Source organism: Elephas maximus, chromosome 5 (assembly GCF_024166365.1).
Source record: "Elephas maximus indicus isolate mEleMax1 chromosome 5, mEleMax1 primary haplotype, whole genome shotgun sequence".
In the NCBI taxonomy this organism is placed as follows: domain Eukaryota; kingdom Metazoa; phylum Chordata; class Mammalia; order Proboscidea; family Elephantidae; genus Elephas; species Elephas maximus.
In genome coordinates, this window is record NC_064823.1 from 79,410,264 (window position 1) to 79,427,891 (window position 17,628).

General features: G+C 36.3%; 1 protein-coding gene across 7 annotated transcripts in view; it reads left to right on the forward strand.

The window, feature by feature from the left end:
* CNOT6L (CCR4-NOT transcription complex subunit 6 like) overlaps positions 1 to 17,628 on the forward strand; it is a 132,670-nt gene that overhangs the window by 56,108 nt on the left and 58,934 nt on the right. For 5 of the 7 annotated variants that reach the window (XM_049885943.1, XM_049885939.1, XM_049885937.1 and 2 more), the window contains exons 2-4: positions 4,464 to 4,585; positions 7,783 to 7,969; positions 9,281 to 9,366. In XM_049885943.1, the coding sequence (XP_049741900.1) occupies positions 4,474 to 4,585; positions 7,783 to 7,969; positions 9,281 to 9,366 (385 nt within the window). In that variant the 5' untranslated portion in view covers positions 4,464 to 4,473. Of the gene's footprint in view, positions 1 to 2,212; positions 2,604 to 4,463; positions 4,586 to 7,782; positions 7,970 to 9,280; positions 9,367 to 17,628 lie in introns of those variants that run through there. The other 2 variants (XM_049885941.1, XM_049885944.1) reach the window with 2 other exon arrangements.

Here is a 17,628-nt window from a genome sequence, read left to right on the forward strand (position 1 = left end):
TTCCTTAATTGTTGTGTGCCTTTGAGTCAGTTCCAACTTATAGTGACCCATGTACAATAGAATGAAACATTGCCCAGTCCTATGCCATCCTCACAATTGATTGCTGTGTTTGAGCCCGTTGTTGAGGCATTGTGTCAAGCCATCTTGTTGAGGGTCTTCCTCTTTTTTGCTGACCTTCTACTTTATGAAGCACAATGCCCTTCTCCAGGGACTGGCTTCTCCTGATAACATATCCAAAGTATGTGAAACATGGAATTCCTTAGCCATAGTATATTTGGGTATATTTCCTATGTATTTTATCATGTGCTATTCATTGAAATAGCATGTTACGTAGGTATCTTGTATTTACAGCTTTGGAAATGCTAATTTAAAATTTCTATGTAGAGTAACTGTAGTACTACATATAATATTGCTTGTAATTTAAAAAGTAAAATACATTTCCATGGAGTCAGTATTTTAAAAGTTTACCTGAAGTTTTCACTTTGTGGAACAGAAGACTATCTGAGAAATAAGTTTATGAAAGTCATCACTATGTGATAGTGATTAACCAGCCTTTGGCAAAGGAGATTAAAACTTGTTTACTTTCAGGATAGTTCGTATAGGAACTAAGAAGTAGGAGATAACCAGACCCATTGTCCAGGACTGACAGTTATTCTCAGAAATTGGACAGTGGCGCCTGGAAGGGCTCCATAGGTGAAATGCTGAAGTCCTAGGAATGGAGAGTGGATAGCAGGTTCAGAGCAACTTATGTAGTTATTTGGGGACCTGTATGGAGTCATTTTTCATTTTTTTATGGAGTCATTTTTCATAGTGTTGACAAGGAGTTGAAGACTGGGGAAGTTAAAAAGGTTGTGTCGTGAAGGGGCCTTTAGTTTACATGTCTGTGTAATCAGGATTCCCAGTATGAATTCCCAGTATGAATTAGGCTGATAAAATGGGAGGGTTTTTAGTGGGGTAGGGTACTTGAAGAACTGAGTAAGATGTTGTAGAAATAAGAAACTCTTGGAAAAAAACAATTAAGACCTGCCCCTTGATCAACTTGAAAAGAAAGATAGGAAAAGAAATTGGCTGCTAGGTTTTCCAAAATAAAGCATTTCTGTTCCTTGGTTGAAAAATATTCACTGGCCAGTATTTAAACCTTGGAGTGACTCATGTATGAGGCTGTTAGAAACTACATCATGAATGTCACATGTAGAGATTTAAATTACATTTAAATTATTTCATATTTTCAATCATTGTGAAATAATTTTTTATAGTATGTCTCCAACTCTATGACAACTAACAACAACTCCAATGTGGAAAGTTGATGCTAAGAATCTAAGAGGGAAAATGAAGCTGAACAGGAGGATTCAATAATGCTTATTTCTTATATTTGAGTTTTCTTAAGGCTTTAATAGCACAGTTTGGAAACCTGATGTTTGGGAGAGTAGTGATCATAATAACTGTAGACTTTGCTAAATTGGTTCCCTGAATGAAATTTTTTTTTAGCTTTAATCAGATAATCCAAATCTAAATTTAGATTCATTTTGAAGAATTAAGTGAGTTGTATTCTTTTTGGCATCCTAATCAAGTCCAACAGACACCTCTGACCTTTAATAATGTAGTATTTGATATTATTTTTGTTATTATGTGTTGTAGACATTGGTAAACATTTTATAGATCTGTTTTTTAAGAAGAGATTTTGTGAGTTTTAATTTACAAAGATGGAAACTTGCAAAAAATGTAAATAAAAGAAATACAGTTTTATATAGCAGTTATTTCAGAGATTAGAGTTTTGGAGGACCAGAAAAAAAAAAAAAGATAATTATTAACCTCTCTTCTATCTAGATTTTAAAACTGGGAAAATAGAACACGAGGATTAATTAGCATTTCTTGAGATTACCTTTTAGAGAAGTGTTGGCTGTTAATTGTGAGATGGGAAAGGTAGGAAGGCAGTAGATTTAAGCATATGATCATTAACAAATACATATTAAGTGTCTACTGTGTGGCAGAAACTGTATGGAAATATAAAAATTATATGGTTTCATACAGAAAAAACACATAGTCCTCTGAAGGAACATACTATTCTAGAGCCAGAATTAAAACAACCAATTTAAATTAACCTCTAAACCCATGCCCAATGGTTTATAAAAAATACCTATAATTAAACCTATGTGTTTACAAATTTAGTAGTCTTTGTTTTTGACCCATTCTCATTCTAAGTAATGGATCATGTAACATATCTTTGGATCTGAATCTGTTTGATTTGGTTTGACTTACATAGAATCTTGTTTTTGTATGCAGAAGTATCTACAGAAGCACATGTGCCTTATGGTTGCACAGCAGAAATTCTGAATAACCTGTTTCCCAAAAACTTTATTTTCAAAAGCATTTTACATGTGGTAGAAAGCAATTTTTTCCCTGTGGAAAACAATCTTTTTTTTTTTTTTTTTTTTGGTATGCTGTGTGAAGTTCTAGGACATTTATTGAAAATAAAATATGGTTTAGAATCACCCAAATTGAATGATAAGATTGGAGAGCTGAAGAGCTTAACCTGGAAACTAGTTACTATTAATAGAAGAGGAGATCTGGAAAACTTTTCTTTTTGTCCCTTTTGCCTTGCAGTAAGTGGAAAGTAATACTTATTTTCCCTTAAGAAATATGAGGAAAAATTATGGTGTGGGAAATTTTGGTTCTCCCCTTTTATTTGGTTTTTTGATATGTAATAGAATACCAACTTTTCTTAATTCTATGTATATAACAAATTTTAGATCACTCAAATGTAATTTTTACTATTTCCCATGTGTTCTAAAGTCTTTTTAGAAACAGACCCATTTGGACACTTAGGTTTAGCGTGTGTTTTAAAATAAGGTGCCTGGGTAGCACAGACTATTTGTGTTAATCTACTTCTTGAAAGGTTGGTGGTTTCAACTCACCCAGCAGTGCCTAGGAAGAAAAGCCTAGAGGTCTGCTCCTGTAAAGATTATAGCCAAGAAAATCCTTTACAGAAGCAGATCACTAGGACTTTCTTTCATGACACTGCTGGGTGGATTCAGAAAGCCAACAATCCAGGTAGTAGCTGAGTGCAAACTGTTTGCATGACCCAGGAACTTATTTTGTCAATTACCAAGCAGTAATTCTTATACTGGAATTTCTGGGTGGTGCAAATGATCGACTCACACGACTGTTAAGAAACAAAAAGTTAGCCATTTGAGTCCACCTAGAGGAGGTGCCTTAATTCTGGGGCAGTTCTACTTTGTCCTGTAGGGTTGCTGTGAGTCGGAATCAACTCGATGGCAACAGGTTTGGTTTTTTGGTTTAGAGGTGCCTTGGAAGAAAGGCTCGGTAATTTACTTACAGAAAATCACCCATCGAAAGCTCTGTGGAGCACAGTTCTACTCTGATGCACACGGGGTCACTATGAGTCAGAATCAATGGAAACTATTTTTTAAAAATTCTTACATTGGATCTGTTGATTGGTTCTTTTTAGGGCCATTTGTCCTCTGCTTCATACATGGCACATTTGAGGAGTTTCATGTCTAGTTGGTCATTATTGATGAGGGTTGTGATTATTTTGGCAATTACATGAAGAAGACTGCATAATATTAGTTTTGGCTAGGGTGACTGTATAATTCATCAACTTACTTGAATACTTTTGAGTATGAAAAGGAGTGTTATTAATAATTACATCAGAACAACAGGTATAAACCAAGACCGGCCCAGGAAAACCAAGATATGTGGTTACCCTAACTGGCATGCTTTCGATTGCAAGTAACGGAAAACACAACTCAAACTAGCTTAAATAATAAAGGAAATACATTGGCTTGCATATCTGAAAAACCTAGTGTTTGGAAGTGGTGCAGGTATGATTGTGTATTCTGGCTTTCTTTCTCTGTTTTCTAGACTCTGCCTTCTAGGCTGGCTTCTTTTATAGTTGATGGATGACTGCCAAAAGCAATCTGGGCTATATTCTTCTTTATTTGTAACCAGCAGAAGAGAGAAGACTGCCCCTCCCGTAAACATAGAATGAATCTTAAGCTTTGTGATTATTAGGTACTTCTGAACTAATCTGTGTAGTAAGAGGAATGTCATGTATTGATTGTCTCAGGCATGGGATATCTGAATATCACTAAGGCAAGCAGGATGGGATTACCCTGATTCTTAGACTAGTCATAGCACACTCAGGAAACTGGTTGAAAGCATGACAGCTAAATGAAGGGGAAGGGCTGGAGTAGATTTACAGCAAAGCCCTGTGTCATTGCTTAATTGTAATTTCCCTTAGGCATCTGTTACTGAGTTCCTGTAAGATCTTCACATGCCGCAAGTCATGTAGTTTTCCTTCAACTAGGAATTTGTGGTATAAAATGACTAACTAGCCTGGCAAGGGGAGGTAAAAAAATGAAATTTACCATCCCGTTTTCTCTTTTCTCTATTTTTTATAAGACTGTCATAATTATTAATCTTTTTTTTTTTTTTTTTAACAGACTAATAGGGATGCCAAAGGAAAAATATGATCCACCAGATCCTCGCAGAATTTATACCATCATGTCAGCAGAGGAGGTAGCCAATGGGAAAAAATCTCACTGGGCAGAATTAGAGATCTCGGGTGAGTAGAGTCTGAAGCATTTAATCCAGGATTTGGGTGATTATAATAGCAATAATGAACAAGATTTGAGTATTGCTGTATTTGTTTCTTTGTTGTACATTTTTAGTTAGGTGGGCTAATGGAAAAATGCAAGACACTGAGATACTAATGTGTATCTTTTTTATGTGATTACATGTCTTTGTTCTCACTCTTTTGAGGTTAATTAGCTTGAGTCAAGTTTGCATCTGGAATTGAGGACTTTGGGAGTTTAGCTTCTAGATAAAACCGGGTTCTTGATTTAATAGATTTTGTTTCGGCTATTACAGAGTAATTATTTTTCAAACTGAAATCTTTGCCATTCTCCTATCACCCACTGTTGGCAGAGTAGGAAACCCAGAAGCTATTAGTTCTAACAAAATCTGTATTACGAATCCTTTATACATGTTTAGAATTTGTTAAAATAGAATGATTCCCCAAAACTCATAACCCCAGCCTAATCATAAGAACAACATCAGACAAATCCAGACGGAAGAATATTCTACAAAATGCCTCGCCAGTAATACTCAAAGTTGTCAAAGTCATGATAAAAACAAAGAAAGACTGAAAAACTGTCGTAGACTAGAAGACACTAAGGAGGCAAGATGAAAATGTATCCTGGATTAGATACTGAAACAGAAAAAATGTAAAAATGGGTGAAATTCACATAAAGTCTGGAGTTTAATTAAAAGTAATGTACCAATATTGGTTTCTTAGTTTCGACAAATGTACTATGGTGATGTAAGATGTTAATGTTGGTAGCTGAATGAGGAATTATAGGAACTCTCTGTATTATATGTTGATAACTTTTCTGTGAATCTGAAACTATTACAAAATTAATAGTTTATTAAAAACAGTATAAGCACTGTTTTTCTCTTGTGAATTGGCACAATACAGAATATATATAGAATGTAGTTTTTCCCTAGTAGCCTTTTATTTGGAAGCATTAAACTGGTATTATAATGTCAATAGCAAGGCTTACCTGTAAATTTAGCTAAAAGGTAACTGGTGGATAGGTGACTAATAATCAAAAGGATAAATATGAATAAATACTTTTAGGTTAAACCAGGATTTCTCAACCTCAATACTAGTGACACTTTAGACTGTATAACTCTTTGTGGTAGGGGGGCTGCCATGTGCCTTGTAGGATGTTTAGCAGTATCCCTGTCCTCCACCCACTAGATGCCACTTGTTGTTTGCTTAGTTGCTATTGAGTTGGCTCTGACTCGTGATGACCTTATGTATAATAGAACAGCATGTTTCCTGGTCCTGCACAATTTTCATGATATTTGGTATATTTGAGTCCATTGTTGGCAGTTGTTGTGTCAATCCGTCTCATTGAAGGTTTCCTTTATTTTCATTGGCCCTCTACTTTGCCAAATGTGATGTCCTTTTCTAGTGATTGGAGATGCCAGTAGTTGCTATCTATTTGTGACAACCAGAAATGTCTTTAATCGGTTGCCAATTTGATTCTGACTCATGGCAACCCATGTGTTTGAGAGCAGAACTACACTCCATAGGGATTTAATGGCTATGACCTTTTGGAAGCAGATCGCTAGCCCTTTCTTCCAGGGCACCTTTGGATAGGTTAGTAGCCGAGCACTTAACTGTTGTACTGTCAGGGACTCTCTTGCAAAATGCCGCTTGGGAAACAAACTCACCCCAGATTGTGGCTAAACCGTGGGTAAAGCTGAAATAAGTTTGTCTTTTACCAGCGTTTTATTCCTGTGAAAAATTTATTTCCTATAAAATACAAAATCCCAATTGGCACCTTAAATCTGATTGTAGGCAGCAGAGGGAACCTGTGGTAGAAAGAGCCCCAGAGAGATCTGCATTTGAATGTACTCCTTAATAGCTATATGAAAACTAAGTTTTTCCCTCTGAAACTTTGTGCCCACTCTACCTTCTGCTGTTCCTCATTATCAGACTCTACCCTAGGAAAGTGATATATAATTAAAATGCCACTTTACCTTTGTAAGGAGCTCTGGTGGCACAGTGGTTAAAAGCTCGCCTGCTAACTGAAAGGTCGGCAGTCTGAATCCACCAGTTGCTCCTTGGAAACCCTATGAGGAGTTCCACTCTGTCCTATAGGGTCACTATGAGTCAGAAGTGATTTGACGGCAACGGTTTACCTTTGTATAGTTTACAAAATATCTTTATATAAAGTATTTTGTATAATTAACCCTTATTGTAAGGTAAGGTGAAGAAAAAAAAATTTTTTTTTTAAAGATAATATCTGATTTTTTAGAAACTGAGGCTCAGTAATTTGTCTAGGTTTGTATAGCTTGTAAATGATAAAAATCGGAACCCTGAACCAGGTCTCCTGACCTTTTCTGGTACATGTTTTGATGTAGCCATCAGATACACCTTGAATGATGACACTTAATCTGTGACTGTTTCCTTCAGTATTTTGTGCTTGATGCAAAACCTTAAACCAGTGTTGTTAACCTGTAGTTGTAACATCAGAAACCTGGAGGAGATGTCTGCTTTGGGGGTAAAATGGTTTTCCTGGTGGCTAATCTGAGGTTGTATCTAAGTCATAGTAATTCCTCTTTTCTGTTCAATGTTTGTGGATTAATCCAGGCCCTGGAAATGGATAAGCTTTGCACTGTTAAATTTCATGGAGTATGTGAGATGTACTTTTGTTAAAACTATAACTTAAAAAAAAAAAAAAAATTAGGGCTGTGCTACCACAAAAGTTCATTCAACACCATGCTTTGTCTTTGAGGCGATATGATCACCATGACTCCAAGGGTCTCCTCATTATGCTAAATCTTGTTTAATACATGAAAGGTCCATGAGAGAGTGGTTCTCAGGAGAAGAAACCAAAAACCAAACCCTTTGCTATCGAGTTGATTCTGACTCATAGCAACCCTGCAGGACAGAGTGGAACTCCTCATAGTGTTTCCGAGGAGCCCTGGTGGATTTGAACTGCTGACCTTTTGGTTAGCAGCCAATTTCTTAATCACTGCGCCACCAGGGGTCCTCTCAGGAGAAAGTGATGTGGAATTAAAGGAGGGCCAGTTGTGTTTAGAAGCAATCAATGACATTAAATACAAAATTAAAATGCCCAGAATACAATATCATATATTTGCAGCCTTTTCTACTACTTTTTAGTCCTTGCTGTTTTGCAGTCTTCATCTTGGATCTTGAGTTTTATGCCACAATATTTTGCCTTTTAGGTAGAGTGCGGAGCTTAAGTACATCACTTTGGTCATTGACACACTTGACAGCACTGCACCTAAATGACAATTACCTTAGTCGCATTCCACCTGATATTGCCAAGCTTCATAATCTGGTTTACCTGGATCTGTCATCCAATAAACTCAGAAGTTTACCAGCAGAACTAGGAAACATGGTGTCTCTCAGGTGAGGAAATATTATAGATATGACTTTCTGTATTATAATCTAAATTTACTAAATAAGTAAATTATGGGATATTACTCATCTTACAGTTGGATTTCTGTGTGTGTGAAGATCAAACGATGTAGCATAACTGTCTTAGCGCACAGTGCTTGAGTTGACCTCCAGTGAACGGTTCTTTTTTTTTTTTTTCCTGTAAGTTTGGAGTTCCTGGCTAAAAATGTGCTTGTATTATCAACATGTTCCAACAAACTTGAGGCAACGTGGGGTTAAAAATGTAAGCCCCAGTTTAAGCTCAAGTATCTGATAAGGCAAGTTGGAAATAATTAGGAAAATATGATTTGCTTATAAGTAAAATTTTTAGGAATGTATCTTTTTTACATAGGACAAGGTATATACTTTATTTCACATTACAACTCCATAAGGAATCCTTAAAACCTGAAAATAAAGATTCATTCCTAATCCTTCAGTATCCTTTAAGAATTTCTTCATGGGAGAAATTTTTGCTGGAATCTCGAGACCTCTTTCCCAATAAAAAACAATAATTGCCTTACTGCTTTGTTTATCTGCTGAGTAGGAATTTTAAAAAATTGTTCTCACATGTTTAAACATTTATATTGATTTAGGATCTTGCTCATCACCATCCCTTTAACTGTGTGTTTTATTCGTTTTTCACCTTTTTTTTTCTTTTAAGCTTTCTGGTTATCCAATAATGAGGGTTCTGTTTATTTTTTCTATATAGATTGCCCAAATATTCACAATCATAAACTTAGATTTTATCTGTGTTAGCCTGTGCATCCTTTTCATGTTTATGGCCCCATGTCAGTGATCGTCCATCATAGTATCTTGACAGGATTATAGTTGTAATCAGTTATGAAAAATGATGCTGGTGATTTACTACTAATTGTAGTTAAATCCTGAAGTCTGTTTAAAAAAATTACTTTTTTTCCTATGGAAATTCAGGCTCAAAAAAAAGGATACCTATAAAATGGCGTCACTCTGATTTGCGTTCGATAGGCATTTTGGGAAAGAGGGGGTAGACCTAGCCTGAGAATGATACACAGTTCCTAAACCTGTAACGTTAATTTATGTTAGAGAATGAGTAAATCATAGGAACACTGTTAATAATTGTGGCAGTTACACATTTTGTAGTATTTGAATATTGTATAAGACTTTTAGATAAATATACAGAAATATGGCTTGACTGTAAACATCTCTCATGGTATTTTGGAAGGAAGGTTAAGAAGAACCACAATTATAGGTATTCATTAAATCTGGTATATTAAACTAAAATAAGTTTGTCCTTTTTTAAAACAGGGAATTGCTTTTAAATAACAATCTGTTACGGGTTTTGCCTTATGAACTTGGTCGGCTCTTCCAGCTACAAACTCTAGGTTTGAAAGGTAAGTGATTAAAAAAACAGGTAGTGTTAATTACTAAGTATTGAGGTGTTCTGAGGGAAAACATTATAATATAATACTAAAAATTAACTGTAATAATTATTATAAATACAACATGTTCATGCAAAATGCATGACCCTCTCATTATCTCATCTCAGTTTGGGATAAAAGCCAACTCAATTTACATAAATATTGAAATTAATATTTTCTTTAATGTGGCATAGCATAGGAAGAAGCGTTTATTTTTGAATTCAGAGGACTAAATGCAGGTGTTGGTTAAAAGTTTTATTTAGTGCTTCTGAAGAATAAACATCAAAGCCTTGGAAAATACATACTTTCACATATTTTATTTTCCTTCTTAAAAGACTGTTTGAGTCTCCATGAAAATGCTGTATTTACATTTGCTTATATTATATAGGAAGCTGTGGTGGCATAGTACTTAAGCGCTACAGCTACTAACCAAAAGGTAGGCAGTTTGAATCCACCAGATATTCCTTGGAAACTCTATGGGGCAGTTCTACTCTGTCCTATAGGGTCGCTATGAGTCAGAATCTGCTTGAAGGCAACAGGTTTTTTTTTTTTTTTTTTTAATATTATATGATGCGACAATAAGTAAGAAGCATGAATAAGAATAGGAAGAATGCTGATTTTATTGGTAGACATGACAGAAATGGTATTAGACTTCGTTATATAGTCAACCTTTTGTAAATTGGATGATTATATGAACGGTCTAAATCTTATGTTTTTAGTTTCTCTATAGATTTTATTGATACTTTTAGCATGTACAATAAAGGGGAATACTTCTATCTAAAATATTTTCCCAAGGATTAACCCAAGGTATTTGAAATTTAACTGTTGTGACATTTCTTATTTTCTATTTTCTGTTCTTATAAGTATAGTTGAAACAGCCATCCAGCTAGGACAAGCCTTTTTCTCTATTAAAAAATTATGGGATGCATAACACTCTTTATAATTTTAGGTTGATTCCTGAAGTATGAAATTTACATTTTCTTTCATGAAGTATGAAATTTAAACTTTCTTTTGTAATGATTATTATAAATTTATATACAAATTGTAGCTTTGTTTCTACTAAGAATAACCCTTGTTTCTTTTTACATTAATCAGAGCAGGTGTGTCCCTCCTGTATATTGATAGACCACATCAAAGACAAATGAATAATTTACTGCTGAACCTAGTGGACTACTGACTTACCCTTTGTACTAGGCAACATTCCTGAAAAAGCAAATATTACATTTCTTACTGTTTCATAACTTTATTTCATGTTATGTCCCATAGAGACATGTTCTCAGAAAGTTTAGACGAGGTATCAATTAAATGAATCATTCTAAAAATATTTTGTCTCCTTACTTCTTTGTTCTATTTTACTAGATAAAATGTTAAAGTCTTTTAAACTACTGATTTTCACTGGCCTTTGATTCTAGTGGCCTTTTGTCCACTGATTCACATTTGTTAAAATCTCTTCTTAGAACTCTAGCCTATCAAGGCAGGCACCAGCTCAGCTTCACTAGGTATAACTTAGCTTTGTTCATGCCTGTGGATAAGTTCCTTTTATTAAACTGAAATTTATGCTATGGTAAATATCTGTATGTGGCCTTTTTCTTTTATGAGGATCTGCCAAGTTTTCTGGCAGTGCCACGTTCTGTTAAAGTAATCCAATACAAATGAGCAAAGGACTTTCAGAAATGAAAGAAAACCAGACCCTTTCCTGCCTTTTTTCAAAAGTTTAAGATAGTAAGAACAGGAATGGCTTTACGGGAACGCACTGAAAGAGTAAAATGTCCCTGATGAATAATCCCTGGGTGGCACAAACAGTTAAGTGCTCGACTACTAGCCGAAAGGTTGATGGTTTGAACCCATCCAGAGGTGTCTCAGAAGACAAGCCTGGTGATCTGCTTCTGAAACGTCATAGCCTTGAAAACCCTGTGTTCTACTCTGCACACACTGGGATCATCATGAGTTAGAATTGATCTGATGTCGACTAACAGTAACAACAATGAATGTAGCTTTGTGTTCTTAGGACAGTAAAACTTGAAATAATCTTTATATCAGTCTTAATGGCTGCATGGTGGTATTTTGTGTCAAAAAAAAATTGAGCATTTAAAATAGGACTGTTGTTGTTAGGTGCCATCGAGTTGGTTCCGACTCATAACAACCCTATGCACAATAGAACGAGACACTGCCCGGTCCTGCGCCATCCTTACAATCGTTGTTATGCTTGAGCTCATTGTTGCAGCCACTGTGTTAGTCCACCTCGTTGAGGGTCTTCCTCTTTTCCGCTGACCCTGTACTCTGCAAGAATGATGGCCTTCTCCAGGGACTGATCCCTCCTGACCACATGTCCAAAGTATGTAAGACACAGTCTCGCCATCCTTGCCTCTAAGGAGCATTCTGGCCACACTTCTTCCAAGACAGATTTGTTTGTTCTTTCAGCAGTCCATGGTGTATTCAATATTCTTCGCCAACACCACGATTCAAAGGCGTCAACTCTTCTTCGGTCTTCCTTATTCATTGTCCAGCTTTCACATGCGTATGTGATTAAAAATACCATGGCTTGGGTCAGGCGCACCTTAGTCTTCAGGGTGACATCTTTGCTGTTCAACACATTAAAGATTTTGCAGCAGATTTACCCAGTGCAATGCGTCTTTTGATTTCTTGACTGCTGCTTCCATGGCTGTTGATTTTGAATCCAAGAAAAATGAAATCCTTGACAACTTCAATCTTTTCTCCGTTTATCATGATGTTGCTTATTGGTCCAGTTGTAAGGATTTTTGTTTTCTTTATGTTGAGGTGCAATCCATACTGAAGGCTGTGGTCTTTGATCTTCATTAGTAAGTACTTCAAGTCCTCTTCACTTTTAGCAAGCAAGGTTGTGTCATCTGCATAATGCAGGTTGTTAATGAGTCTTCCTCCAATCCTCATGCCCTGTTCTTCTTCATATAGTCCAGCTTCTCGTATTATTTGTTCAGCATACAGATTGAATAGGTATGGTGAAAGAATACAACCCTGACACACACCTCTCCTGACTTTAAACCAATCAGTATCCCCTTGTTCTGTCTGAACAACTGCCTCTTGATCTATGTACAGGTTCCTCATGAGCACAATTAAGTGTTCTGGAATTCCCATTCTTCACAATGTTATCCATAGTTTGTTATGATCCACACAGTCGAATGCCTTTGCATAGTCGATAAAACACAGGTAAACATCCTCCTGGTATTCTCTGCTTTCAGCCAGGATCCATCTGACATCAGCCATGATATCCCTGGTTTCATGTCCTCTTCTGAAACCGACCTGAATATCTGGCAGTTCCCTGTCGATATACTGCTGCAGTCATTTTTGAATGATCTTCAGCAAAATTTTGCTTGTATGTAATATTAATGATATTCTATAATTTCCACATTGGGTTGGATCACCTTTCTTGGGAATAGGCATAAATATGAATATCTTCCAGTCAGTTGGCCAGGAAGCTGTCTTCCATATTTCTTGGCATAGATGAGTGAGCACCTCCAGTGCTGCATCTGTTTGTTGAAACATCTGAATTGATACTCCATCAATTCCTGGAGCCTTGTTTTTCACCAGTGCCTTCAGAGCAGCTCGGACTTCTTCCTTCAGTACCATTGGTTCCTGATCACATGCCGCCTCTTGAAATGGTTGACTATTGACTAATTCTTTTTGGTATAATGTCTGTGTGTATTCCTTCCATCTTCTTTTGATGCTTCCTGCGTCGTTTCACATGTTCCCCATGGACTCCTTCACTATTGCAACTCGAGGCTTGAAGTTTTTCTTCAGTTCTTCCAGCTTGAGAAACGCTGAGCGTGTTCTTCCCTTTTGGTTTTCCATCTCCAGCTCTTTGCACATGTCATTACAATACTTTACTTTGTCTTCTCGAGAGGCCCTTTGAAATCTGTTCAGTTCTTTTACTTCCTCAATTCTTCCTTTTGTTTTAGCTGCTTGACGCTCAAGAGCAAGTTTCAGAGTCTCCTCTGACATCCATCTTGGTCTTTTCTTTCTTTCCTGTCTTTTCAGTGACCTCTTGGTTTCTTAATGCATGATGTCCTTGATGTCATTCCACAACTCATCTGGTCTTCGGTCACTAGTGTTCAATGCGTCAAAACTGTTCTTGAGATGGTCTCTAAATTCAGGTGGGATATACTCAAGGTCATATTTTGGCTCTCGTGGACATGCTCTGATTTTCTTCAGTTTCATCTTGAACTTGCATATGAGCAATTGATGGTCTGTTCCACAGTCGGCCCCTGGCCTTGTTCTGACTGATAATATTGAGCTTTTCCCCTGTCTCTTTCCACAGATATAGTCAATTTGATATCTGTGTGTTCCATCTGGCGAGGTCCATGTGTATAGTCGCTGTTTATGTTGGTGGAAGAAGGTATTTGCAATGAAGAAGTTGTTAGTCTTGCAAAATTCTATCATTCGATCTCCGGCATTGTTTCTAGGAAGAAGGACCCGGCAGTCTACTTCTGAAAAGCATTAGCCAGTGAAAATAGGACTGTGATATTTTAAAAAGAAACAATGAGAATGGACTACCTATGAGATTTCATTTTGTCTTTCAAAATTTTAATAATTGGACCATCCTGACCCAACAAAATAATCTTTAGAAATTCTACCGTGAGATTTGAGAAGAGTGTGTGGAAAGTAGAATATTTGAGTTAGGATAAGAAGAGCTTTTAAAAAAGTATTACAAAAAACTCCATTGCCATCGAGTCAATTCTGACTCATAGTGACCCTGTATGGCAGAGTAGAACTGCCTCATAGGGTTTCCAAGGCTGTAATCTTTACAGATGCAGACCGTCACATCTTTCTCTCGTGGAGTGACTTGGGTTCCAACCATTGATGTTTTAGTTAGCTACTGAGCTTAACCACTGTACCACCAGGGTTCCTTAAAAACTATAGACATAGCAAATCCAGAAAGTTGGAAGTGTTCTCTTAAATCAGTTAACAGAAAAATGTATCAGTTCTATGGAAGAAAAGGCGTAAGTAAAAGGAATTCTCATGTAGTTATTTAAAATTTATGTACTAAAGTGTAAAGCAATACTTTCTTTCACATATGGATCAAAGAGATCAAAGAGTGTGTTAGGCACTAAACATTGATGCCTTAGATCATAAAAAATTTAGGACTTCAGTAATTGTGAAAAATTCTAGCTTTCTTCCAAGATTTACTTACCTCTCCCTCAAAAGAAAATGAACCATGTAGTAGAAGACTTTTACTATGTACATATTTTTATTCATGAAATATAACATAAAAGAGTAACACATTTTAAAGAAAACAATAGCCCACCAGCCACTCCTTGGAAACCCTATGGGGCAGTTCTCTGTCGTATAGGGTCACTATAAGTTGGAATTGACTTGTTGGCAAGGTTTTTTTTTTAAAATAGATACATTACACAACGTTCTCAGTACCTTTTTAAATGTACTTGAGAAACGTAATTGTCATTCATATAGGAGACAGAGTACTTGTTCCTGTGTTATGTAATGAGCTTCTGGAAATCAATGAGAAAAAGAATAATCTGGTAAAAGCACATTAAATGTTCATATAAGAGGATATACAAATGGTTCTAAAATAATAGAATGTACATCAAACTTATATATAGTAGTAGTAATGCAAATTGAAACTGTACTCAATTATGATTTTCACTGATCAGATTGGGAGAATTCCAAACATTTGATAAAATATTCTATTGGTGGGACTATAGGGAAATAGGCATAATAATACCTTGTCAGTATAGATCCCTTGTATCTTTTAAATTTTCCGTGTGCTTCTTCATGATTACATCTTCCTCTTTTCTTACAGAGATTACTCTGTTCTGAGTTTTGTGTTAGTTTCTCCTTTGCTTTTTTTCCCCAATCTTTCAGCAGATATTTAAGAGCATTAATTTTGTGCCAGATGCTGGGGTTTTAGCCTCAAAGTGACATTTTTGCTTTTCAACACTTGAAAGAGGTGCGCCTGACCCAAACCATGGTGCTTTCAGTTGCCTCATATGCATGCAAAAGCTGGACAATGAATAAAGAAGACTGAAGAAGAATTGACGCCTTTGAATTGTGGTGTTGGCAAAGAATATTGACTATACCGTGGACTGCCAGAAGAACGAACAAATCTGTCTTGGAAGAAGTACAGCCAGAAAGCTCCTTAGAAGCAAGGATGGCGAGACTTCTTCTTATGTACTTGGGACATTTTATCAGGAGGACCAGTCCCTGGAGAACGTCATCATGTTTGGTAAAGTAGAAGGTTAGCGAAAAAGAGGAAGAACCTCATTGAGATGGATTGACACAGTGGCTTCAGCAGTGGTCTTAAACAAAAGGCAGTATTTTGTTCTGTTGTACATGGGGTTGCTATGAGTCGGAACCAACTCAAATGGCACCTAACGACAGCAATAACAGTTCTCATATTTAGGTTGTTGATTCATTTTAAATAGTTTTTTTATATGGTGTGAGGTATGGATCCAGCTCCAGTCTTTTGGGTGTGGGAATCCACCATTTATTGAAGAGACTCTTCTTTCCCTATTGAATCTACTTAGCACCCATGTTGAAAATCAATTGACTGTTGATGTGTGAGTTTATTTCTGGACTCTCAATTCTGTTCCATTTGTCTATATACCTGTTATTATACCAGTACCAGTCTTTTTTGAATAGTACAGCTTTATAGTTTGTTTTGAAATCAGGAAGTATGAGTCTTGCTACTTTGTTTTTCCTTTCCAAGATCGCTTTGGCTATTTGTGGCTGTTCTATATAAATTTGATTATTGACTTTTCTGCAAAAAATGCTATTGGAATGTTCATGGTGTCATATTTGTTTTTATATTTATTGTCTTCCTTCTGTATTCTATTTTGTCTGAATTTATTTTATTTTTTCTTTTTAATTATTTAGTTTTGTTGTTGAGCATATACATAGCAAAACATATACAAGCTCAACAATTTCTGTGTACTATTCAATGACACTGATTATATTCTTTGGGTTGTGCCACCATCCTTACCCTCCTTTTCCAAGTTGTTCCTCCCCAACTAACAGAAACTTACTGCCCCCTAATTTTCTTAGCTAATATTTCAAGTTGCTGTTGTTAGTTTTATTTCATTTGGATAGATCTTAAAAGAGCACACTGCTCAAGGCAGACATTTTTACTAGTTAAGCTAAACTATCATTTGGTTTTGAGAAGACTTAAGGGGATATTTGTGGTTCAAGGTTTAATATTAACTCAGGGCAATAGTTTCAGGAATTTATGTAGTTTCCATGGCTCCAGAAAGTGTGGATCTATGAGAATTTGAAATTCTGCTCTCCATTGTCCCCTTTTTGATCAGGATTCTTCTATGGAATCTTTGATCAAAATCTTCAGTAATGGTAGTGGGGCACCATCCAGTTCTTCGTCTCATGGCATAGAAGGCAGTTGTTGATTGGGGCAGTTAGCCACATGATCCATTTCCTCCTCCTTTTATTCCTGACTCTCCTCTTCCCCCTGTTGTTCCAGTTCTTCCTCCTATTCCTGATGCTCCTTTTTCCTCTGTTGTTTCAGGTGAATAGAGACCAATTGTTGTGCCTTGGATGGCCCCTTGCAAGCTTTTAATACCCCAGGCACTATGCAGTGAACTAGGAGGTAGAACAGAAGCAATAAACATGTTATTAGGCCAATTAATAACTATGATGTCCCCTGAAACCATGACCCTAAACCTCTAAACCAAGGAGCAAAATCCCATGAGGTATTTGGATATACATAAGCTACTCTTTATTTATTTATTTATGCTATTGTCAACTACAACTTTTGCCAATTCAAATATTACAGGTATACAACTTATTGGCAGCAATTACATTGATCAACTGTGCAACCCTACCCTTAATCAGTGCAATTTTTCCATCACCATAAACCCAAACTCAGTACTTCATGATTAATAACCCTCCCTTTCTCCTCCCTCATACCCCTGGTAACTGCTAATCAACTGTGATCTCTATACATTTGTCTGTTCTTGTCTTTTTATATAAGTGAGGTGATAAAATATTTGTCCTTTTGTGATTGATTTATTTCACTCAGCATAGTGTCTTCCAGCTTCATCCATATTGTAGCATGTATTAAGACTTCGTTTCTCTTATTGGCTGAGTGGTATTCCATTGTATGTGGTATGTACCACTTTTTTTTTTATCTATTCATCTGCAGATGGGCATTTAGGTTGTTGTCCACCTTTTGCCTATTGTGAACAGTGATGCAGCGAACATTGGTGTAAAAGTATCTGAGTCTCTGCTTCTAAA